Source organism: Pleurodeles waltl, chromosome 6 (assembly GCF_031143425.1).
Source record: "Pleurodeles waltl isolate 20211129_DDA chromosome 6, aPleWal1.hap1.20221129, whole genome shotgun sequence".
Lineage (NCBI taxonomy): Eukaryota > Metazoa > Chordata > Amphibia > Caudata > Salamandridae > Pleurodeles > Pleurodeles waltl.
Window position 1 is genome coordinate 962,505,861 of NC_090445.1, and position 26,575 is coordinate 962,532,435.

The window sequence follows — 26,575 nt, forward strand, 5'->3', positions numbered from 1 at the left end:
TGTTTGTAAATACACACTGTGGTGATCACAGTACCCGAAGGGAAGAGGCTCCTGCAACAAAATCAAAGCACTGCATGTGAATACAGAAAGATTCACAGTGCAAAACAAAAGGATTACTTACCTGCACGACTTGTTCACAGCTGAAGAATTTTTTGGATTCTCCCATTTCCCCCGATGAGGTAAATTTGCAAATGAAGGAAACTAAGTAAAGTATAAGAATAGGAAGGCATGCAAGGAGGCTGCCAAAAAAGGTAAAAATAATAGAAAGATGGCAACTATGTTGATTGTTTTCTGTGGCATGCGTCTAATGTTACTCAAGGAGGGCAAGAGGCCAAATGGTCAATGACTTAGCAATGCCAACAACAACAAAAATGAGAAAATGTACTAAGGGAACCAATCTCTGACTCAAACACTGGATGGCGGATTAGTGCACAGCATGTGAATCGACAAAAAATCCTCTAGCTGTAAAAGTACTCCAAAAAGTATGTAACTATTTCATTATTAATAAGCCGAAGAAAGGTTCTTCAATGACAAGTGCGACACAGCTATATCGTTCTTTTAATGATACCAAGACAATAGCATAAATTAGCTAACTCACAATGCAATACAATACAATCTAAATGGAAGAAATCCACCTGATAGGCTGAAGGGGATTCAGGCCACAGACCTGATCTATGCAGTGGCCCAGCTCCCGCTAAATCTGGTCAGTGGTAAATTAACATTTTCCCCCAGCTTATCCTGTGGCTCACATGTTGGTTGCTTATAAGAGCACCAACAGTACTCTCTAAATGGACTGGAGAATGGTGTGTATTAACACATCAAAAAAATAGACTCTATAGAAAACTTAGTGGTTCAAACCAGGCTGTCACAAACAGTAAAACTGTATCAAAGGTGGTAAAAGAAATAATGGAAACTATTGATAAAAAGATTAAATACAATGATGCATTCCTGATAAAGATCAATGCGGGAGAAAAGATACCCAGAAGAATGTAGACCTAGGATTCATATGAGATTAGCGCATGAGCTTATATGAATGAGTGTAGCTAGGAGCTGAGGCCAGGAAAAGATTTAGATTAATTGATACCATTCATCAAGGAACAACAATCAGTGGAGTGGGTCAAGGTTGTAGATTTATACTAGCCAGAATTCCACAGCTCCCTACGTGCTGAGTGGTGCGAGATATATTAAGACAAAGACTCCTTCTGGAAAAAGGTATCTTTCAATGAGGTATGCAGGATATGAGGTCACAGATTACCACTGGTTGGTGTCTTCCCTGCGTAGTTTTTATCTTTATTGATTTCTTGTCTCTAATGCAGGCAGAGCAATCAATTTCAGGACTGTATATTAGCCAGGATTCCAGACTCACATAATGGTCACAAGAGATTGAGCTAAGAACTTTACATTTAAAATTTTGCTACCCATTGTAAGGTTACCACTTATTCATACCGATGCAGTTCCAGTGATACTATCTGTTTGCATTTTTATAGATCTTCAGGACTGAGTCTGGAAAACTCAGTCCAACTGAGATTCTGATTCTTGGTACCACTGAAAATGTGCACAGCCAGGAAACCCTTTCCCGACCTTTACAAAGTTCCAGTCCTCTGGGAATGTTTTTTGGTGCAGACTTTTATGTCTACAAAAATACACATCTACCAGTGAGCATTACCAGGCTTAGGTACTAAATGTCTGTTGTGTGGTGCTGGAAAAACACAAATCCTCTCTTTGCTGTTGAGTAAATTCCAGATTTATTCATGAAGACTGTTAGACTTTTCATCCTTGACGTGGTTTCCCCTAACTTTTTGCCTCTGTTTCCCAGGTTGTTGATGTGTGCTGAACTCTGTTTTTGCTGTTTTTGTTACTCTGGGCACTTTAACACTGCTATCCAGTGCTAAAGTGCAAGTGCTCCTGTAAAAAAATGTGTATGTAATTGGCTTTCCATGATTCGCAAATTCGACTTGGCAAGTGTACCTACTTGCCAGGCATTAACCTTCCCTTTTCTTACATGTAAGACACACCTAAGGTAGTCCCTTGATAGCCCCTTGGGCAGGGTGCAGTGTATGTTTAAGGTAGGACATATTGTAATGTGTTTTATATGTGCTGACAGTGAAATACTGCCAAATTCCGTTTTTACTGTTGCAAGGCCTATCTCTCTCTCATAGGTTAACATGGGTGCTACCTTTAAAAATGATTAAAGCGTAGATTCCCTTTGGGAGCAGATAGACATGTGGAGTTTGGGGTCTATGAGCTCACAATTTTAAAATACATCTTTTAGTAAAGTTGGTTTTAATATTGTGTGTTTGAAAATGCCACTCTTAGAAAGTGGCCATTTTCTTGCTTAAACCATTCTGTGACTCTGCCTGTTTGTGGATTCCCTGCCTGAGTCCGTTTGACAGTTGCGCTATTTGCACCTCTCTCTAGACAGTGACACAAAGGGAGCTGGGGTGTAGTCTGCATTTCCTGATGAGCCATCTGTGCTAGCAGGGAGGGGAGGACTGGTCACTTACACCTGAAAGGGCTGTACCTAGCTTCACATAATGCAGTCTCCAACCCCCTAGTGTGTGTCTGGGGCCTGGCCTGGGCAAGGCAGGATTTCACAAACAAGAGAGACTTTCGTTTGAAGTAAGCCTGCTTCAAAGGGCAAAATGGGTATAAGAAGGGAACCCAAAACCACAGAGTTTAGACCACTTCTGGACATCAAGGGGTACCTCTGCCTGGAAACTAGGAGACGTGCTGCCCGGTCTGAGACTGTGATTTGTGGAGTTATCCTGCAGTTGCTGCTTCTGCCAGTGCAAGAGGACAAAGACTGGACTTTGTGTGCCTTCCTGCTTGTGAAGAAATCGCTAAGGGCTTGTCCTGAGCTTGCCTCCTATTGTTGAAGTCTCAGGGCCATCAAAGACTTCTCCTGCCAGCACCTGGACTTTCTGCTGAGACTCCTGCCCTGCCAAGTGGTGCCCTATCCAGATCCTGGGGCTTTGGAAGGTGAAGCTAGCAGACCAAGATTGAAAATACACGCACAGACCACAGTGCTGGGAAAAATTAGATGCACCTATTGAGACATGGCTGAAAAACGACGCACTGCCGGCTCAGTGGCAGAAATCGATGCTCCATCGGCATCGTGGCTGGAAAATCGATGCACGGAGCTAGAAGAACGATGCTCACACCAGCTGACGGAGGTTGTTAACGTCGCAACCCACATAGCGCAGTTTTGTTGATACTGTGTGGCAGGATTTTTGATCCAAACCTTGCTGGGCACGGAATAACAACGCAACGCAACGCCTGTCCGGACCTGAGTGCTGCCCGGATCGACGCTCGCTCCCCTGCGGGGAGGAAAAACAACACACGCTGAGCGGAGAAGGAGAAATGACATACGGTCTTGCTTGCGGGTGAGAAATTGACGCACTGCTTACCTTTTTGAACGCACATTCGCCCGTGCATGTTATTTTGACGCTACCCAGTTACTTTTCAATGCTAACAGTGTTTTACCTGTTTTAATTAATAACTTGACTTGTGTATGTTGGAATTTTGTAATTTAGGTCTTGTTTTGTTTAGATACATATTTTCTATTTTTCTAAACCTGTGTTGTGTCATTTTGTAGTGTTTTCATTAAGTTACTGTGTGTGTGTTGGTACAAATACTTTACACCTAGCACTCTGGAGTTAAGCCTGCCTGCTCGTGCCAAGCTACCAAGAGGGTGAGCGGGGGTTAGCTGAGGTGATTCTCCTTTATCCTGACTAGAGTGAGGGTCCTTGCTTGGACAGGGTCTAACCTGACTGCCAACCAAAGACCCCATTTCTAACAAAGACAAATTACAAGATCCACAAGTGGACCAAAGCAAGGTTGTGTCCAGCACGACCTCTTAATCTTGGTTACTGTGCAAGACGGTGAAATTGGAACAATGCTGCCAAACAATTCAACATTAATCATTCCATAAACAAACAATTATACCCCACAAAGATGCTTATCAGTGCTACATCACCTCTAACATTTTTAATACAGAATACACTAGGAGAATAAAGAACATTAGTACCTACAACAAGCTTTAAAATCATCAGATTTTTGAGGAAATACCCTACTATGTTTTGAAATTATTGTTTTAACAGGTAAATCACTGCCACAAGGTTCACTTTGGAAATTATTGTTAATATTCAATACATAAGGACACCACTGTCACCACTGCTCTCTGACGAAGACAAAGATAATTCAACTGAAGAAGAACCAACTTTTGCATATTATGAATTGAAAACGTGCTGGGCACCAGCCATGGTGCTGCTGAAGGGGAACTATAGCCTAAATACAGTTGGGCTTTGAAAACACTCATGAAAGTAGAAACACAGCCAGCTCATCAAAGTAGGCAGCCAGCTCATCAAACTAAAAAGTGCAGCCACCTTGTTTCCCCTCGTCGGTCAAAAGCAGATGAAGTGTCCTTTGAAGAAAACTTCCATTGCAGCAGGCAAGGCTGCTCGATCACCAGTGGGTCTTTAACAACAGCTCCTCATCTCCAAGATATTATGTTACTTGGTGATAGAGGAGCACAAACACTCTATTTGCTGTTGAGTAAATTCCAGGTTTATTCAGTAAGACAAAGTACCATACCCACAAGGAGACCAAAGCAACGCTGCTTCCAGCAGGGCCTCCTAATCTCGGTAACTACTGCAAGATCAGAACACTGCTGCAGCCCAAATCAACATTCCACATTCCATAAACTAATAATTAAAACACCAACGTAGACACTTATCCATACTACAGGCTCATACAGTTCCAGGATTAGGTACAAGGGCCCCAGATAGGAGGCTGCAAACAGTATCCCAGAGGAAGGACTCCACTGCATTTGTGACTAGGAAGTTAGCTTCCCTAGCCCTGGTAGCAAATGTTGGTTCTGAGGAATGCAAGCAGGATTGGATTTCATAAGATATTTTTAAGAATTTGTAAAGTTTGATTGCTCATGCAAGTTCCATAGCTTTATAGTTCATTACTTAGACTTGGTTTAAATGTAAACACTAGCTGCATATGGAAGCCCAGGTGGACTGTAGCATACAGCGTGTTCTTCTACTTTGTAATATTGTCCACAGTGGCAGTATTCGGTAAACATTACTAGTGTTTCTGATTTCTTTCAGCACGCAGTAGAACTGGGTGGTCACCAATGAGATTATAGACTTAGGAACTCAAGCAACTTTTTTCTAACCTGGCAGCCTAGGAAACGCAAAGTTCTTCTTCTATCCCTTGAAGCTTTTAGTTTGTTTGCATTTAGTTTCTCAGTCAGCTTCCTTCTTTGTGACATGAAGCATTTCATTTCTTTCTCAAATTCTTGAGAATCAGCATTGAGTGCAAAAGTGGCTAGGTTTCCAAAGAGGTCTACTACTTGCTTCGATTTTCCTTTTATTGGTTGTCATGTCTAGTAGTCTGTGGGTCCTGTTTGTGGGGATAGCTAGATCCTCTGGTGCAATGTAGTACCTCTGAATTAATCTGCCTTTTGTGGCAGCTAATTCTGCAGTTGTTTGAAAATATGGACAGATGCCAAAAGATTTTGAGCAGAGACTTGGTACTGCTAAGCATGTCCTCAAGATTCCTGATCTTGATTGTCAAAGTCATGGATGCCCGCTCTTCGACTCTGCTGTGTGGTCTTGGATTTGAACACATTTTGTCTGCTTGGATTTCACAGACAGTAAGATTGGAGACTAGGGATTTGTTCTTAGGTTACCAAAAGTTCTGAAAACGCATATATAATGTAAAGGGCCACAATGTGCGACTTTTTTCTTTGACAGACTCACACTTATAAATAACGACTGTGACAAGGAGGAGTAGTATTGAGTCTGAGGGAACGTATCAGTCAGAAATTAAAACATTACTCGCAACCAATGATATAAAAGTCAAATAATGCTCAATTGTAATTTACATCAATTAAACCAAATGTATAATATGCCATTTTTGTATACTCTAGCTCCCCCTGTGATCCGGTCTAGCAAGCCAACACTTGCAGGATCTACCCCTACCCCAGTGGTCATGTCTACATCAGGTAAATAGTACAAATACTTACAGTTTGTCTTTCCTTGATAACTGTCCATGCAAAACATATTTTACCTAAAATGTTCCTGGTTTGTGCAACTAAAAATGAAAAAGGCAAAGCGTGGCAATAGCTTTTCAGGTGTGGCACCATAAATGCCTCAGTGGCACCTCTTTAGAGATTATGTGGCCTGCGATGCAAAACTTGGATTTGCTAGCTTTGCAATTGATTGAAATTCCAGTGTCAAGCTTCAGGACTGGATCAATGATGTTCACAGTATTCTTTCCTTGTCATTCGCTTTTTTATTGGTTTGGCACTGGTAGAAAAGGAATCAGATCTGCACAAAAATCTGTTAACATTTATAGATTTCATTAAAACAGTTTATGACGGTGCCGTTTGTGAGTGAAATTTGAACGCTGGTTGGGAAATATTCGGTGGAGCATGGTAATGAAATAAGTGAAAATAATATTTATATTACATTTTTGTTCAGAATGCATGGCTGCAAACAACTGAGAAAACATTAAATATGTAAAGTAAATACTTGTCGAATCGTCCAAAGTGGAAATGTATGCTTTGTCTTTATTTTCCATTTATCTCCGTTATGCCACTGTGTGCAGCTACAAAGTGGCCAGCTGTCAAGAAATGGGTCATCAGCTTGGGAAGGGGTACTCAATAAGCACAACCTGGTTAGTCTGAAACAACGTTTTCATAGAATGTCTACTCAACCCTTGTAGCGGTAACTATGTCACAAGTAGCAAAGAATTCCCCAGAGAAATATGTGTTGAGTTCAGGCAGTACCAACCAGTTTAGAAAAATACAGAAAAAAATAAACAAGAAAACAAAAATATGATAAAAAATCAGATAAAGGTACTAGAGACATACATCAAAAATATTAAGGCTTAAAGTAACTAGGAAAAAAACTACTTAATGTAAAGTCTTGTTTGCAGCTGGGTGTGATTTCAGGCTGACTGTAGTGAAGCGAATGTCAGATACACTAAGAGGGTTGCTCCAGAAAAAAGGTTATATCATGCAACTTAGTCCACCTTTTGTAGGTTAATGTCCTCCAGCAGAGGCAAAGTCCACGGCTAGAGCTGGCGAGTGTCCCTCCAGGATGGATACACCCTCAGTGAGATGCAGCTAAAGCTATTGGTGTTGGTGCCAAATGTTCTGAGTGAGACTACGCTGCAGTTTCACCACTATGACAGATGTGTGGCCTAGCCCTAATCCAAGGTTTTACCTACAGACTTAGTCAATTTTTTTGGTTCTCAAAATTCAACAGTGACCAGATATCTTTACCATGAGGTACAACTTGACTAGATTTCCACACTGCAAAAAGGTCAGAGTGGAACAAACCTCTTTTTCTTCTGCCACAGTGGCAGCATCCTCCCTTTAAGAAAGTCTGGGGACATTCTAAAAGTTTAATCATCTTTAAAATATTTTATTATAAAATATAACCCAGAACTAATAAAATAAAGTGTGACAGTATATTAGTTCATATTAGTTCATACAATTCAAAGAAACTTATTTAATTATAATATATTAATTTAATTTATAGAAATTAATTTTAAAACACTAATTTAAACAATTTCCACCCTTTCTAACATTTGTTATTTAATATGTGGTAAATTGTGTTAATATGTATGTGTTTATACAATCTACGTTATTTTAAAAGTTTTAAAGTTTTAATTATTTTTTAAATGCGTATTAACTTTAAAAATAATCCATGTATATAATTTAAACATCAAAATAATGTAATTATTCTAACATTAGACTTGAAGACAGAAATTGAGGAGAAACAGAGGCTGATGTCTTCCCCATTTTGTAGTGAGTGAGTGGTATTACTGTAGGACTACCTTATATACTACAAAATGTTGTTTGTGACTAGGCCCCCTTGAGTCCTTTTCTTCCCACAGGGTCTTTGTTCTTCAGAGGTCTTAATAGGTCCGTAAATCTTCTTGGGGAGGCGCTAGGCTTAGCCTGTGCCCTAGCCAGTGTTCCTCGCTAAACATCATCCTCTGCTCCATTCATACACAGCACCTTGTGCCCTCACCTACACGTGGTTAAGAACGACACTTGGTCTGTTTGCATAGATGTCTTCAGGTTTGTTGGTGGCTTGTGTACATTGGTGTCTGTATGTTTGTTTGACTTTGTGAAAATGGGTGTCTGAAGATTTGTTGATCTGTATGGATACGTGTATGAGTACACATTTGTTGTGTGCCTTTTTCGATTGCACAGCAGAAAAATCAACAATGTTGACTTCATCAAAGCTTGTATTGCTATTATGGTGATTTCAAGCTATTAATCAATATTGACACAGCCAAGTCAAAATATTTTTCTTTTTTAAATGCCTTCCGTTCATCAGACATGAAGGGGCATATTTATACTCCGTTTGCGCCGAATTTGCGTCGTTTTTTTCGACGCAAAACTAACTCCATATTTATACTTTGGCGTTAGACGCGTCTAGCGCCAAAGTTCATGGAGTTAGCGTCATTTTTTTGCGTGAACACCTTCCTTGCGTTAATGATATGCAAGGTAGGCGTTCCCGTCTTAAAAAATGACTCCGATGCATATGCGTCGTATTTATACTCCCAGGCAAAAATGACGCCCGGGAGTGGGCGGGTCTAAAAAACCGCATTAGCGCCGGATTTTAACGCCTGGGTCAGGGCAGGCGTTAAGGGACCTGTGGGCTCAGAATGAGCCCAGAGGTGCCCTCCCCTGCCCCCAGGGACACCCCCTGCCACCCTTGCCCACCCCAGGAGGACACCCAAGGATGGAGGGACCCACCCCAGGGACATTAAGGTAAGTTCAGGTAAGTATTTTTTTTAAAAAAAATTGGTGGCATAGGGGGGCCTGATTTGTGCCCCCCTACATGCCACTATGCCCAATGACCATGCCCAGGGGACAGAAGTCCCCTGTGCATGGCCATTGGGCAAGGGGGCATGACTCCTGTCTTTGCTAAGACAGGAGTCATTTCAATGGGGGTTGGGAGTCGTAAAAAAATGGCGCAAATCGGGTTGAGGCAATTTTTTTGCCTCAGCCTGACTTGCACCATTTGTGGACGCCCATACTCCATTTTCCCCCTACGCCGGCGCTGCCTGGTGTACGTCGTTTTTTTTAACGCACACCAGACAGCGCCGGCGGCTAACGCCGGCTAACGTCATTGAATAAATACGGCGCCCGCATGGCGCTTCAGAATGACGTTAGCCGGCGCTAATTTTTTGGGCGCAAAACTGCGTTAGCGCAGTTTTGCGTCAAAAAGTATAAATATGGCCCATGATTACTATAATGCTGCTACTCTTTGCAGTCGTCTTGACCTCTAATAGTTTGTGCAGTACAACACTTGCCTAACTGGCCTTATGTATTTCTCATTGTACCCACCCACACAGCTACATCTTCTGGTCAGTCGCTCTCTCTCCTTCACCCCATCATATTGCTTAACTAGGTTCTATCATCGGAGCTTTGGTTTTTAACCTTTTATACAACTCCTCTCGCTTTTTTCCGTTATATCCTTCATTTTCCTCGTACATTGATGGCTCCGAGAGCTTCTTTTTTGTTTTTTCCCTGGGCACTAAACTTCATAACATTCTCTCTTCGTGCCTCCGAGCAGTCCATCCGCAGATCCCAGCTATTTAATATTCACAAATGAACCTTCTCTTTAACTAATAAACAGTTAACATTCTTATATTCATTTTTAATTCTCCCATCTAGACCAGATCTTTCCCTTCCAGTGAGCCTTCCTGTCCAGGCATGTTATACTATTCCGTAATTCTAGATGGGATTATTATAAAAGCAGCGTCTGTATAATGGGGCAGCTCGTGTTTCTACAAAGTCTGATCTACAGTAGTATATTTCTCCAGTTCTGGCCTGCTTCGGTCGTTGTCATGAGCATCACAGCATCACATTTGAGGCTTTCTGTAAAAATATACAGAGGCATTTCACAAAGGAATGTTTGAATATGTGAAGTAGCACTACTATGCCTTCTCATAAATGTCTTTGTAAATTGGTTCCGAAATGTACAACTCCCTATTACTAAAAGTGCAAAAAGGGCACAGCACTTTCTGGTTGTTCTCGCTGTGTATGCATAGTCCTACAACAATCCCATTTTTGATGTTTAGGGTGCAATTTTACAGTGTGTGTGAAGAGGTTCTACAGGCACACTACTCCACTTGCTCACTAAAGCCTATGTTAATTGGCCACACAGTGCGCAAAGCCATCGCCCTCCATTCCTATTAAACAAACTCCAGTGATACATCCCTCGTACAAAATCAATCTGACAACATCTATGAGGTGTGTGTTTACTAATTCTGCAAGGTTTTGAATGGGTGTGGGATGACATTCAGCTGTCTAGTTTTGGAACGCCCATCCCCATCATCTCGATCTTCTAAATAATCACCCTTCAGCCAGGAAACAACTGGAAATGTGGCTGTTTTCAAAACCTTCATGAGGTTTAATGCTTTAGTTGCTACTTATTAGATAGTGCAATTAAACCTTCTTGGTACGCAAACATGCCATACAATGAATTATATTTCCCTCTTCCCTCTATCTTTTTACTAAACTTTTCACACCACTGACACCTTTCTATCACTTACTTCTCTTCAGTGGCTTCCTACTCTTCTCAAATTCTTATTTTTCTGCACCTTCTTTCAAGGTTATCCTGGTTAGGCACTTATTAGCAAATCATCCCCTATCAGTATCAATGTTCTAACTCGTAACCTACCTTCTGCCCCCCAGATCCTACTCACGGCTCCTCTTCTTCCCTGTGGTCACTTTCATTTCTTTCATTTTGCACTGCTTACACCCAATCTTTCAAGCTCTCCCTCTTTCCCGGTTCATTCTGGAAGTAAGAGCACGTGATTGTTGCTGACTCTGAGTTTCTCATTTTCTTAATCGTATTGTGATTTCATTTTGCATATGATTATTATGGACCCTTTGTATTTGAGGTCTGAACAGAGGCTTGATCAAAGTGCCTCATGAAATTAAACGCTTCTCAGATATGGTATTTTCACTACAGTGTTCTGGTAGTCAGTGTCATATATTTTACAAGTGAATTGCATAGGAAGTTATTTAGCGTTACCACTAGAAATATAATGCATTAACTGCAGAAATAACTCATTTAATTTAATCACTGTATTATTAGAAAACATACAGTAATCCGCTTCTTCAGGGTGTGTTAGACCTGACAACTTTAGGGTGGTCTACCCCCAGATTTTTGCATGCCTCCCTCCAATTTTCTGACCTCGTATTTGCTAGTTTTAGGACTTAGCACACTTTACCACTGCTGACGAGTCATAAAGTGCTTGTGCTGTCTCCCCTGAACATGGTAATGTTGGCTCATACCCAATTGGCCTATTTAGATTACTTAAAAGTCCCTGGTAAAATGCACTACCTGTACCCAGGGGCTGTAAATTAAATGCTACTGGTGGGTCTGCAGCACTGATTGTGCTACCCACATAAGTGGCCTCTTAGCCATGTCTCAGGCCTGCCATTGCAGAGCTTGTGTGTGTGGTGCACTGCCACTTCGACTTGACATTTAAAACCCTTTGCAAGCCTTAAACTCCCCGTTTATTACACATAAGTCACCCTGAAGGTAGGCCCCAAGTAGCCCATAGGGCAGGGTGCTGTGTAAGTAAAAGGCAGGCCATGTACTTGTAGGTTTTACATGTTCTGGTAGTGAATTTCATTTTTGACTACTGTAAGGCCTACTTCTCTCACAGGCTAACATTGGGGATTCCTTAAAATACATTTAAGCTGTAATTCTTGATCAAAAAGACGTATCGGCATCACGTTTCATATCTTTGGAATGGTAATGATAAATCATTTTTCTGGTAAAGTCGGATTTATCATTACTATTTTAGAAATGCCACTTTTAGAAAATGGGCATTTCTCTCATATATGTGCCTTATAGCCTGTCTCCAATACATGTATGGACTGGGTGACAGTTCCACTTTGTGCATGCCCTCCTGACGCTTTGTTCATTCCCTCCACACAGCCACAAATACAGGAAGGCTAGGAGTGGCTGAGTACCCATCTACATGCATCTGCATTCTGATGGCCCTTTATGGGCATGAAAGGAGGAAGGGGATCATACTTACACTTCAACGGGTAGTGACCTGACCCCACACAAACGACTGATTACCCCCTACAGATAGCCTGGCAGACAGGACTGGGTTGAAAGGGATACTGGTGCACTTCAAAGCTACTCTTTGAAGTCTCTCCCACTTCAAAGGCACATTTGGGTATAAGTACTGGTACTGGATCTCTGACCCCACCAAATCGGACACTTCTGGACCTACAACTGGACTCTGTCAGAGGAACTGCTGTGCTGAAACAAGGACTCTTACTCTGCTGGACTGCACACCTGGAAGGACTGCTTTTCTGCTGTACTGCGCTGCTGCTTCGCTCTGACCCTGCTGAGGGAGAGATGGACTCTGCCTTGCACCAAAAGTGGTCTCCAAGGGCTTGTTGGCTTGCCTCCTGTTGCTTGAGACTCAGGGACTTCATAGTCGCTATCCCTGCTCCTGTGCCTAGTTCCCTGGAAGTGGAGCCAGAGACTTGCTATGTGTTGAAGAACTAGTGCATTGACGAGGTTGCAGGAGTAAAGTCGGTGCATTGGTCTCAGAAACGCCGCCTTGCTTTGAGAGCCGGACTCAACAGAACCACGCCTTGACGGCGCAGCAATCTACAGAGATTGACTTATCTCTCAACTGCGTGGGAAAACCCTGCTCATCGCTCTTCGGAACCAATGGATCTTAGCTCCAGTGCTTGTTTTTGGAACTGACGAATCACCATCCCTGCCAGGGCCCGATCGATACATCTCACCACACATCTCAATGCTGCAACCAGGAAAGGTACTTTGTTCCCACGTGCCTGCGTGGGTCCTATAGGCGGCCTGCACTCCGTTGCAGATGGCCTGAACTTTGACTTTGCCCGGTTCAGCGTGACCTAAAGTAATCTCTAAGAGTGCTATTTGCTTCCTAGTGCTATTTTGCATTTATTCTTTGAAAACTCATATCTCAACTTCTACACATTGGATTTTTGTCATTCCGGTCTTAATTTATTGATAAATCCTAATCTGTTTGTTAACCTGGTGTTGAGTTTGTTTGTGGTGTTTTCACTTTGTTACTGGTTGCATTTTTGGACAAATACTTTACACATTGCCTTCTAAGTAAAGCCTGCCTGCTATGTGCCAAGCTACCTGAGGGTGAGCACAGGATAATTTAGGTTGTGTTGCCACTTACCCTGACTAGGATTGTGGTCCCTACTTGGACAGGTTGCATACCTCAGCCAATTAGACACTCAATTTCTAATAGGGTGCTTTCCCCATTGATTACGGGTTATTCATGCTTCTCCCATGGGTAAGAAGGCAGAGAATTCTCAAAATCATAATTAAATAACTATGCAAAATATCATGTATTACATAGCTAATATACAGGCATCACAGTACTTCAAATTAAAATAATCATTAATTCTTGTTGGGGGGAGTAATTAAAATACTTGTGTTGTCTGGCTCAAGTAAGTGCAACTGTACAATGCAGAGTCATATTTGTTTTTTAAATCGTATATGCTCCTGTTTATGCAAAAGCCACTTGTTTGTCGTGGTGAAACTGTGCTTTATTGGCTTGGGATCATTTCTACGCTATACTCCACTGGATCTGAAAAACATGCTAGCCCACTTAACGTTCTGTATATTGCTTTAGTTTTAATTCAATAAAGAGCCATGGTCTGATGGTGCACCCATTTCCTGACTTAGGGTTGCCACACATGTATATGAAGAGTTTAGTGGTGGTGGCCATGGTATTCCTTTCCAGGGCAAAAGCCTTTTACATGCACTGCTGTGGGGATACTGATTACTCCCTCTCTACCGTCTGTCCAATATGGTAGAGTGGGGTCCCTTGCTTTCGCTAGGTATAAGAAATATGTGATGGACATATGTATATGTGTTTGTATGGGTTTATATTATGTGTTTCTGATGTGGACAGGTGATTGGTAGAGTCTATTTGGATCCTGGGAGGCACTGTGCAAGATGGTGGTTTCCTTTGAGTAAGCTGATTATACCCACCTCAGAAATAGAAGCCTGCATGTACATCTTCCCTCGCCCTTCCACAAAATCTTATATAGAGTGGGAAAAGCCAACCAAAACCATCCCTTTGCTCAGATTAGGTTTCTCCTGCCCTGACTGAAACTCAGCCAACCTCATTTCCTGTGTCGCTTCCATTGCCATTGGTAACATGGGCAAATACAGGACGGGGCCTGAGCCCACCACACATCACACCTAGGACTAGTCAGATCTGGTCTTACAGGGACTCTGGGCTCAAAACCTGTGAAATTTCACCAGCTACAGTCAGATGCTTCTCCTGGATTGGAGGAATACTAGAACTTTTAAATGTGGAAGGCCATCTAGTTGGCACCAACATCCCTCTGTGGCCACAAGATGGGTACTTCTCTTCTTCACTAGTAATGAGTTGGTTCTTTGTTGGCCACTGGACATTCCAGAGAGCTCTACACTAGTGCAGGAACAGACGACAGCAGGGGCTGTATGGCATGTGCTTTCTGTGCTTCAGGGGCACATCAGTATTAAAGAATGGGCTGCTGACACTTGTGCATCTGTAATACAGATAGTGGTGGCACACACACCTAGCACTGGAGCAATCCTAAAGGTGAATGACCTAATCTGCATGGGGACGTGACCCCATGCAAATGATGGAAACACTGCCTTTGTGCACAGGCCATATTCTGGACATGGGCCTAAAGGGAAATGTGCATTGACTGTGGGCCACACAGAGGTAGCACATTGTGGTGCACTCACAAAGGGTGACCCATGGAAGGTAGCAAGGAGGTGCCTTGGAACTGACAGATATGCCCATGCAGATAAGAGCAGTCACTCACTGCACCTGCCTGCAAGGGGATCTCTGTTTCCCTTTGAAGTTTAGGGTATGTGCTGCCTGTATTGTAAAAGGCAGAGTGGCCACTTTTGATGGCCACTCTATCTTTCACTAATGCACTGCCATTATGACAGATGCAACTTTGCAGCTGCTTTGGAGGGTGCAGCACATTATCTGTAATTGGGCACACTCAAGGAATGTGCATCCTTTACATAAAGCAGCCCCATGCCAGGGCCAGAATCTCTCTCTCTAGTTGTCATTCTTCCTCCAGAATAGGCCGAAGTATGGGAAGCCCACAGAGTCACTTTGTTGCTGAGACCATTGTTGCTTAGGAAAACTACTGCATGAACTGCAATCTGAAGTGCCTACCATGAGTAGTCCACCTCCATTAATGTAAAGGCTTCACAAGGCCCATCTGACTGGAATGCCATCTTGAAAATGTATCTACAAACTGAGACAACCTAGAACCTTGACATTGCATTAAGCCAGCTGTCCAGAAGGAACCAAGGAACAAGGAAAAGCAATTGGGTCAAGGAGCTGCAACATCATCTGCTTTTGATGCAACTATAAGCAGTCACCATCCCTTTTCTGCTACATGCCCATAGGCTGCTTACATCCCTCCTTCCCAGTCTCAGAAAGGTTTGAAAGAAGAAAGACATGCTTTCCACCCTTGGCTGTGCTAGCTGAAGGCATTACTCTGAAACAGGCATGTCTGAACCACCCTTTCACCCCTTAACTTTCCTGATATTGCTGATTGAAGCCACATTCAAGCCTAACCACAGACCACCAACAGTAGGTACCATCAATTCCGTGTACGCCTAGGCCAGTCGGTAATTGACAATGAGAGCTAGGTTACCATTTAAACACAGGAATATTTCAATTAAGCCATGCCTGGGACTCCAAAATATGACTGGACTATGTTCCATCCAGACACCCATTACCAAACCCAGGGACATCACTGAGTTTAACAGATCTGCTATAGGAGAACTCCATTGACTTTATTGGGTGGGTCTCTTCTGGGTGGTGAGTTTTGTGTTACTTGTTTCTTTGCAGGTGTTACCTTTTATTTTGGCTGACTTGCGACTTGTGTTTGACCTAAGGTTGTTCTAAAACCAGATCTGGCCCAGAGTCTTCACATTTGTATTCATTGGCCACTCTTTAAGCCCTTCATTTGAGGAAACCTCTTGCTTGATAATAGAGACTTTAATGCTTCATCAGATTCACAAGTCATCAAGCACAAACGCCATAGGTTAACATCAGTGACGAGGCCTATATTTTCAGAAATCTAGCATCTAACCCTAAGACACTATAATAATGTTTGGGATCTTATCCTGTCCCCAGGTGGTGCTCTCATTCTTTTTATCTACCTGTTACTAAGAGTGCTAAATTTCCAAGTGTAAATCTCTGACTGGACAGAACTATTATTGACTATTACTTACTGTGTCATACTGAATCTGAGTTTCTAACATCTACCAACATCTACACTAAGGCTTACTGCTCCCTCCAGTATCCTCACCTTTAGTGACTTGGTTATCATTTTGAAGAGCATTAGAATTGAAGCCATGAGACACTTTGATAAGGTATGTACCCATAATGTATACTAATCAGTGGCTGCTAACTGCTGCAGGTTTCTGAAAAGGCTTCACAGCTTCCCAGCATGATTGTGATGCTTTGTTGGTTGCAACTTAGCACATTTCTTAAATCAGGGGGTATTTTGATGTTCTGGAAGAAGCAGCACCACATCCATAGTTGGTACTAGAAGATGATTACACATAGTCTTGCTAAACATCAAGCTATACCAGAGGACACCCATACTTAGGGGAATATTTATACTCTGTTTGCGCCGGAATTCCAACGCAAAACTAACTCCATATTTATACTTTGGCGTTAGACGCGTCTAGCGCCAAAGTCCATGGAGTTTGCGTCATTTTTTAGCGTGGACACCTACTTTGCGTTAATGATATGCAAGGTAGGCGTTCCTGTCTAAAAAACTGACTCCGAGGCATGTGCGCCGTATTTACACTCCCGGGCAAAATTCACGCCCGGGAGTGGGCGGATCCAAAAAAATGACGTCCGGCCGCTTTTGCGCCGTTTTTTAGCGCCTGGTCAGGGCAGGCGTTAAGGGACCTGTGGGCTCGGAAGGAGCCCAGAGGTGCCCTCCCAAGCCCCCAGGGACACCCCCTGCCACCCTTGCCCTCCCCAGGAGGACACCCAAGGCTGGAGGGACCCATCCCAGGGACATTAAGGTAAGTTCAGGTACGTTTTTTTAATTTATTTTTTTGTGGCATGGGGGGCCTGATTTGTGCCCCCCTACATGCCACTATGCCCAATGACCATGCCCAGGGGACAGAAGTCCCCTGGGCATGGCCATTGGGCAAGGGGGCATGGAGTCATTTCAATGGGGGTTGGGAGTCGAAAAAAATGGCGCAAATCGGGTTGAGGCGAAAAATTTGCCTCAGCCTGACTTGCCCCATTTTTTGGGGCCCAAACTCCATATCCCCCTACGCCGGCGCTGCCTGGTGTACGTCGTTTTTTTTCACGCACACCAGGCACGCCGGCTAACGTCATTGAATAAATATGGCGCCCGCATGGCGTTAGCCGGCGCAAAATTTTTTGACGCAAAACTGCGTTAGCGCAGTTTTGCGTCAAAAAGTATAAATATGTCCCTTAGTGCTTATATAAGTGTAGTATCAATATAATTACATGCAAAGAGTGGGATGTGATGACAACATGTGAGACAGATCAACCCATATTGGCCCACCTTGTTATGTGATTTTTATTGTATGGTCCAGAAGAAGGTGGATTGCCATTTCGTCTTACCCACCGAAACGTATGTTGACAGTTTTTTCAAGAGATCCCAGTCAAGAACATCACAACTGCAAACATCTTTTCCCATTGTAATCTTGGAGTGTATGTCATATGTGGCTGGGGTAGGAATGAGTGGACCTTTGAGAGGATGTATGTGCTTGAATGAGAGAATGGAGTGTGGTATATGGGCTGGCAAAAAAGGCATCACTGTAGATACAATTGATACGTACACGGAAAAGTGTTTTTATGTGAAATGTATATGCAATGTATGGAACAATCTTTTTTCTCTTGTTTCTGTAATGTAATTTTGATAAACTAGGAAATTCAAATATATATGTGGAAAACAATTAATTACTTGATGACCGGAACCACATGACATCTGTCTGCCACATACTCTGCTCTGAGCCACAGGCCCTAGTACACACAGAGATTCACAGTCATCCTGAGCAAGACATGATTCATGTCTAGGATAAATATTTCCAAGCCTAGCTGTACACTCCTGTGGACCCCAGCCACTGTCACCCCTTATGGCACAATTCCACACTTTCCTGTCTGTTCTTTGGGAGTGTGCAGTCTGGTTGCTGTCCTACCCATGGACATCCTGAAGCAGGAAATTGTTAAGCATTAATGCAGCTGTTGGAACTGCAATTATGACAGCACAAATGCAGATAAACAATAGTATATTTACACTGTGACGCAAGATGGAAGATATTAATTAGGCACTGTATATTTGTGTTATTGTCAGAACCTGTTTGAAGGCCATGGAGCAAGCAAGGGATACTGATTCTCAGCCATAGAGGATGGGCGTTTGAAACTAATGTCCAAGGGATTGACTTATTATTCTTCGGTGACATGAGAGTCAAGTACGTCCTTTCCACAGTTGCTCTCAGGGTAGCGAGGCCAGTTGGTAGGCAGCCAAGCTTCTCAGGGAGGTAGTGTGAGGGGTTGAAACTCATAGCTCAAGCGGTTACACAATGGAAACAATAAATACTTATCAGTGCTTTCATTTATAGAAAAAAGTTAAGTACTTTAATAGGATACCAAAACACAATGACTCACAAACTAAGGTCATTCAGGCACTGGGATCTAATATGGATGTTCCACGATTAAAATGATACAGAATGATTAGTAGAGATTGTGGCACAACTGCAACCTCTCTAGGTGCGAGCAAAAGTCCTGGTTTTGTAATAGGGGGTCAGTTCAGTTTGTCCAACTACTAAAAGGTCCTCTAAGGGCTTCAAAGCGTAAGGAAGAAAAATACTTATTCATTATAATAAAAGAGGCACAGTCAATGGTTAAGTTCACTTCGTTGGTTTACCCGAAGTCTCAGGTGCTCGGGAAACAAGGCCTGCTGAAACAGTAGTGCGAGCAGTCATGCTCGAGGTTCACTGCAGCGGCACAGCTCCTGGTCTCCTTTTCTGGTGTAGGCCATGTGTCTCATGATCAGTTACAAGGTCTGTACTTAAGCGCACACACAGGTTATCATGTGTGCTTGCCAAAATGTCAGGATACCAGATAACTTACAGCAGGGGTCTCTTAGGGAAGGGATGCATGTCTATGCTGTCTTACAGGGTACATTCATGTGCCAACAGTTATATTACAATTTGATACTTATTTTGCGAACTGTTTTGGCTCCACAATTAAGACAGTCATCTCAATTATGGATGACCAGGAGGCTGACAGGCAAATGCTCTGTTATGGTTCAAACGTTCTGCTAAACAGCTCATCAGCTGTCTGTCAATGTCTCTCGCCTGCATAACAAAATTTGAGCCCCCACCTTCCCCTGCTGGAGGGAGCCCGTGAACTCAAGCCCCCCACGCACCACGGGGGCTGTGGAGTCCTTTGTTACGCCGCTACCTACATAATTGACTATTTAAGTTTAGCTTTACTCACTCCTTGATAGATATTCCACCTGACCCTGAAGAAGTAATCTAGATATTTCTGTATTAGGAAGTGTGCCTCTGTTAGATACGGAGTTTGCACAGACTGGGATTCTCCGATGATAAGTGCTATGCTAGCTCTGTGGAAGTAAGTGAAACATTGGAGTCTGTGTCTCTTTATGTTCCTCTGTGAAAAATGGAGAAAGCTGAGCTGATTTGATCCTTTTGTTTCTCGTTCTGTATCCATGAAAGGTTTGTATGTTTTGTGTTTAAAGTATAAATCAAAGAAGCAGTAGTGGTAAGATAAGATGGTTAAAATGAAATAAAGTAAATAAAACTAAATATCAAACCATTAAAATTCACAGATCTGCTAGATCCAGTTTCCAAGTTGCACGCATTGGCCAACCCCACAAGTACTGTGCAATTATGAGTCCAACACAGAGAATGAGGAATAACAGTGTTTGCTCAGTTTTACAGAGCAGATTCTTCGCTCGCTGCTCCCTTTTGATTGGGGAATTACCATTCACATTTATCACTTGCTCTAAGCAGGTTATAAATGTGATCATGAGGCTTGTCTGTGGCAGGACTGTGAACGGTGGGAGATGGAAGAGGAGTTTGGTTTGGGAGGGGGAGCTCACATGCTGTTCTTGTGCTTGAAAGGGGGCGACGCGGGAGCTGGGTATGTAGTCGGGCTGCATCACAGCCCATTCCCAAGGTGATTTTACCTGCTGGATGTTCCTGCCAGTAAGATCGGGTCTGTTTGTCTTGCATCCAGTAAATCTCGGCGCTGGAACAACAGTCCACTCATCGTTGAACTGAGCAGAATTCCACACACAGATTCCACTCTGTTCAAATTGTAAGAGGGGCATCAGATGCAGGGCGCTAAGCTTGTAAAATATTTAGCAAAGGGCTAAACAAAAATGAAGCAATTCATGTAGCAAATACCAAAAGGCCATTCACTAGATAGTCACTACAGCTTGAAGGATATTATATAAAAAAAAATCAAAATTGATCATTACATGATGTGCATGCATGAACCCCATAAGTAGACAAATTAATCAATTGACAAATGTACTTTGTATTTTCTCTTACAGTGTTGTATGAGGTTTGTGAACAAGAGGTAAGATGTGCATTTCAAGATCTGTTTCTAGAAACAACAAATGCTTTTGTTCTTATTGACATGCTCACAGAAGTAGAAAAAAACATGCGCTGGCGTATTTCACCAGTGACAGCGCACCTATGTTTATACTCTGGGGATCGTCTTAAATGCATTTAGCTTCGCTTGAGGGGCACGTCTACATTTAATTGCAATCCTTTTCTTACAGTACATCAAGGCAATGTTCATTTGCTAAGTATCTTTTGGATGTGATGTTTTTATCTTCACAAATCATTTATCTCTCAGTTTTTCGAAAATGCAATTCAAATTCTGTGTCACTTAACTAGCTAATAGGTGTTTAATGATTTTCTGTTCGCATCTTCAGGCCCTTAGAACCATTACAATCAAAATCAATAAATAATTCACAAATTGTTCTAAAAAATGCCCCTACAAGACAAGCAAGGAACTTCTCCTTTATAATAAGTATGCAAAACAAATAAACAAGTCTGAGCTATCTTTTTGTGCCCAACCCTCCGCATGTGGTCAAACCCTGCTGTGCTTGGTCTTTTTGTGTGTATAGCAGGCCTGGGCACCAACTTTGGCCTTGGCCAGACCCAGCGCACAACTCTCTATGGAAGGCCAACTCGCGCGGCACACAGACTTCAGCTGTGCTCAATGGGGTTGTCCGCAGCGGTTTTGCGCCGATGGAGTGGTCAAGGTCAGCTGTAGAGAGTAGTGCATACCTTTCTCCCCCAAGTTTTAGGATTCATGTATCCTCTATCCTGTATCGGATTTGCGAGTCCTGAAGCCTCAATAGGCATCACAGGCCCCAGGGAGGGCCAGGATTTGCAAATCCATCATAAGATTAATTTGCAAATGCTTTCCTTAAAATAGCCTCCTGCCTTGTTACACCCTCAGTAGGTTGTGCTGACCAGACAGCACAAGGTGAAGCTTTAAGTGAGTCATGATGCCTATCCCCTCTAAAGAGCCAAATGGGAGCCAATGGGAACGAAGTAAAGGTCTGCAGGTCCACATGACTACTCAGAATCTGGGTTGTCTTACCACTCACAGACCCACCAACACCTGCTACAAAGGTAGATCACTACATAGATTGCATGAAAGTTAGAGATAAATTTAGTGAATGTAAGTGACAATGAAGGAGTTATAAAGGGCAGACAGTAAAGACAAAATGAAGCACAGGAAAAAGAGTAGCGATGATTTGGACAAAAAAAAAGACTTTAAAGTGGAAGAACAGGCAGTTTGCTTTCCTTCCTCCTTTTCACCACGCCGAAGGGCGATTATGTGACAGAACAACTAGGTCCTAAACAACTATAGCCTAAACCACTACTGTTAAACAACTAAAAAGTCTCTACAACTAAGTACTGAACAACTACTGTCTAAACAACAATTGTGCCTGAATAACAATTGCCTGAACAACTAATATATATATATATATATATATATATATATATATATATATATATATATATATATATATAATCTAAACAACTAATAAACCATAAAAAACAAAAAGAAAACCTTACCTTAAAATTGTTCAGGCAATTGTCATTCAGGCACAATTGTTGTTTAGACAGTAGTTGTTCAGTACTTAGTTGTAGAGACTTTTTAGTTGTTTAGCAGTAGTGGTTCAGGCAAGTAGTGGTTTAGACCTAGTTGTTCAGGATGTTTCCCCGAAGTGCAGCCTGTCTGCACGGAGCTTGCTGTTGTGGGAAAGGACATGATGACGAGTGCGTGTTTAAGGATGGGGAATTCGCATGCAGTTTGTGTGCTGCTGTTAGCAGTGAGAGTAGGCTGGGCTCCTGCAGTGCAGATGTGCTTCACACAGTCACTACTGCATGATTGAGTAATACTAAGACATGCTCCTGACATGAAGGTGGCCAGCATGAATACACTGCAGATGCCTGCACCACACTCACACAAAGCTGCAGTGGCACTGCACTGTGCAGCATGTCCCATCACCACCCCAACACAAATGCTGGGAGTGGGAACAGGGCATGGCCCTTCAGCCCAGGAGGTGCCACAGTTGAGCATGTACTGCTCTTACGCCCAACGCAGACCATTCCAGAAGTGAAGATGTGACATGCTACTGCAGTACATAGATCAGGGTATGCCCTGTTGTGTAAGTCAGAGCGCTAAAGTCAGGAGTGATAACACTGGAGTAAGACATGCTTCTGCAGTGCAGAGGTTGAGCAGTTTGGAGTAAGGATGGAGTCTTACTTCTGCAAAGCATAAGTGCTGACGACTTGTTCAGTGAAGAAGAGCCTGATGGGCAGACATTCACCAAGTGCTAAATTGTGCTTGTGAAATGCAGGATTGCGTCAATCCCAGATGCCAAACTGAGAGATGTGTTCACTGCGAGAACATGCCATCTTCACGACTGCAGTACTCAGGCAGGGAGAGAGAACAGGATGTGCTCCCATGACACACTCTGGATTCCCAAATGCTAAGAGTGGGAAAGTAAATTCATAATACATCTTCTGGAGGACCAGGGTAGCAGAGCTGGGTACTCTCCTTTAGCGCAGAGGTGCTACAGCTACATAGTGAGAAGAGGGCATGCTACTACGAAGCAGCCTTAGCTTCATTTGTTGGTGCTTAAGAACTATCACTATACCTCCTATGAGCATAATACGCTCTCTGTTCTGGTGGTTCCCTTTGTTAAATTAAAGTATTACTGCCTGTTAGGTCAGTTTTTTGTGGGGTTTAGGGAACTCTGAGACAAGTGTGCAAACCTTGTAAAAAGTGTTGCCTGTTGTCACTCAATCCCCAGGAATCACATTTACTGCAAACCCACTAAGTAGCAATGAACTTCGTAGTTAACTTTGACTATCTGAGGGTGACAACACTGAGTAGTCAAGGCTTGAAGGGTGGCTTCGGGTAAACTGCTCAGACACAGTTAACATTGGATTCAGGCATAAGTGATATATTTTCCAAGTAATGTGATACCTTTAATAGAAAGTATATGGCTTTAATTCTCAAATTAAAGTTTTAATGTTGAAGGTGCTGGATAGGGGCATATTTGGGAAATATACAGACACTTTACAGTTCACTTAGAAAGTCTCTTGCATAGTTACTCTTGGAAAGAGTAGGGCTAAGTGTTTTTCATGTGTGGGAAAAGAAAGGATGCCCCGAGTAGTTCAAGGAAGTATAGAAGAAATCATTCCCTAGGGAAGAAATTTCTTTATCTATGGAGAAAGAAATCAAAAGCATTCGTTTTCACAGGTCTGCCATGCATACGCCAGTTCATTGTCTGCCATGAGGAACAGTCCATGGGAATAGTTCTTTTTTTCGAAATCAGAGTTCATTGAAATTAATAGATATGCGTTACACAAAAAGTATTTCTAGTAGAAATTGGGTAGCCAAGAATCTGTTATATCTATTCATTTTGAGGAATACTTTAACTAGATTCTGTGAATCCCTGATCTTGTGTTAATCTACGTGAATTGTTTGCATGTGAACCGAAACCCAAAGTCTTCTCTGTCTCCAAATCTGTGGAATTTACCACTTGTCCTGTGCCATCATTGGTTCTCTTTAAAGCACCTAAAAGAATCTACATACATGTGATGGCCTCCAGGGGGAGTGTTTGTTGAGTCTCCTCAAGTGTACCGAAAAAAATAAGGTTGAATGTGTCGAAGGTCGAATGTGAATTTGCCGACCTCATACTGATCCTAGCTAAACTGAAATTACCCATAGCATGGAAATCACCCAATGCTTCGCTGATCGCTAAGTGGAAGGCTGACTTGCTTAGATGGGCAAACCCGGAGAGCACTGCTTTGCAGGCTGGCATTGTATTTCGATTCATGGACAGTCTTGAACTAAAGCATTATAAAAGAGGCAGTTAAATGAAGCGAATAATTCATTTTCAATTTATTCAGTTAGACATGATGAATTTGAACACTACATTCAGTATCACTCTTTGAACAAAAGGAGTATTAACATGAGCTCTGGCTCAGGAGGAATCTAGCAAAGTAACTAGGCCTTATCCCTAGGCCAAGTGTTTCGTAACTGAGCGACAATATGTGAAGAAATGCCCCAGTCATGAGTCGCGGAAAACTGGCAAGAGAGAAAGAATAGTGCAAATCCAGACATTAACCTTGATTTTCATCCAAAACAAGCTTCATCCTGTATGCGGTGCCTGTCATCTGACAAAGGGAGCATTGTTGCTATTAATAAATTGTAGGCCCATGTTACTGTCCCTTTTCTGTTTCGAAAACAACTGCAATAGAGTAAGCATTTGCATCACAAGACAATGTTTCCTCTATTTCACATATCAAAGTCATTTATGAAAGTCAAGACGGCCCTGGATCCATTTTCCTCCTGACTGTGTGTGTACATGAAGGAGTTAAGAACAAGGAGGGTTGGGAGGGTGCACTGCTTCCTCGAAGGGGTTATGTACCACACGTCGAATCCTAATAATGAACCTGACGAAAAATGCTCCAATTTGGAGAAGAGGTACTAAATGTGGCAGAGAATTAACCGACTGGATTTCTTCCAAGATAAGGATGGTACAAAAGAGGAAATTTCTGAAGACAATGACTAGCTGAAGTAGACTTTCACTGGATACATTTCCTCCACCATGGGTTAGCATGGTGGACGAAATCTCACTGTCACATTCTTCACAGGATTCTGCATTTGTTCCAAAAATCTGAGGTGCTTCCAATAACATCCAGCTTGAAAATGCCAAAGCCAGAAGGGCAGCAACCACCGGAATTGCCTGTTCCAGACTCATAGTGGGATGAAGGCAATTCTGCTGGTGAATTTCACTCTGAATGTTATTCTTCCTCCAGAAATGGTAGGATTTTCTTTTGCCACTCAACTATGAACCATACAGTAAATCTGCACTCCTTTGTGTGCATTTATGTGTAAAATCACACTTTTCCTTTGCTCTGTCCCATCTAACAGCTGGAACTCTTTTCTTCAAAGGCAAAACCAAAACCATCGCACCCACAAAGCAGGTAATGGCAGTACACTCTTAATTATTCTGTCATCAGATACAAAATGTTTATACCTATATATATTTAATAAACTGAGGCCCTCGTTATGACTTCACTGCTGCAGCCAGCAGACTGCCAGTGCTGCTAGTCTGTTGACCGCCATATTTGGAGTCATTGGAGGACTTCCACCCATTTATGGGTGGAATTCTGACTCCGAAGAGGCGGTTGCGTCACCAGCACCGCCACGGCAGCAAGACTCTGCCCGCCGTATTACGAGTCGTAATACGGCTTGGTGGTGTTTTGCTGGCGTGGTGGTGCTGGCAGTGCAAAACCACCAAGACATGTCCCCTCCCGGACAACCAGCTCACCAGAAGAGGTAAGGTGATCGTACGAAAGGGGGGAGGGTTGGGTGCATGTGTGTGGTGTGTGCGTGTATGTGGGTGAATGGGGGTGTATGAGTGTGTGTTTGTGTACGAATGGGGGTGTAAGAGTGCGTGTATGTGTGCGGATGGGGTTGTATAAGTGCGTGTTCGTGAGTGAGTGAGTGAGTGAGTGGGGGTTTCTGTGTGCAAGTGTGCGAATGAGGGGGTGTGTATGTGTGAGTGCGGGTGTGTGAATGGAGGTGTACGGTTGGGGGGTGTTTGGGTGCATGTATGCGGTGCAGGAGGGTGTCTGTGTGTGTATCTGCATGTGTGAGTGCGAGTATGAGGAGGGGGAGGTGTATGAGTGCGAGTATGCAGAGGGGGTGTAGTATGAGTGCGAGTATGCGGAGAGGGAAGGGGGATGTGAATACATGCGTGTATGCGATTGAATGGGAATGTTTGTGTGCGTGTGAATGAGGGTGTTTGTGGACGCGTTTGCATGGGTGTACCTGAGTGCGTGTTAAAGCGTGAATGTGTGTCTCAGTGTGCGTGTTTGAGTGTGTGTCTCCAAGTGAATGAGGGTGTATGTAGCAA

The 26,575-nt window shown here is 42.8% G+C and overlaps 1 protein-coding gene across 9 annotated transcripts in view; it reads left to right on the forward strand.

Moving 5' to 3' along the window:
* The window catches only part of BLNK (B cell linker), a 545,638-nt gene that overhangs the window by 452,534 nt on the left and 66,529 nt on the right, over positions 1 to 26,575 (forward strand). For 7 of the 9 annotated variants that reach the window (XM_069239783.1, XM_069239781.1, XM_069239784.1 and 4 more), the window contains 3 exons: positions 5,939 to 6,013; positions 20,666 to 20,691; positions 25,588 to 25,640. In XM_069239783.1, coding sequence (XP_069095884.1) covers positions 5,939 to 6,013; positions 20,666 to 20,691; positions 25,588 to 25,640 — 154 coding nt within the window. The remainder of the gene's footprint in view (positions 1 to 5,938; positions 6,014 to 20,665; positions 20,692 to 25,587; positions 25,641 to 26,575) is intronic. The other 2 variants (XM_069239782.1, XM_069239786.1) reach the window with 1 other exon arrangement.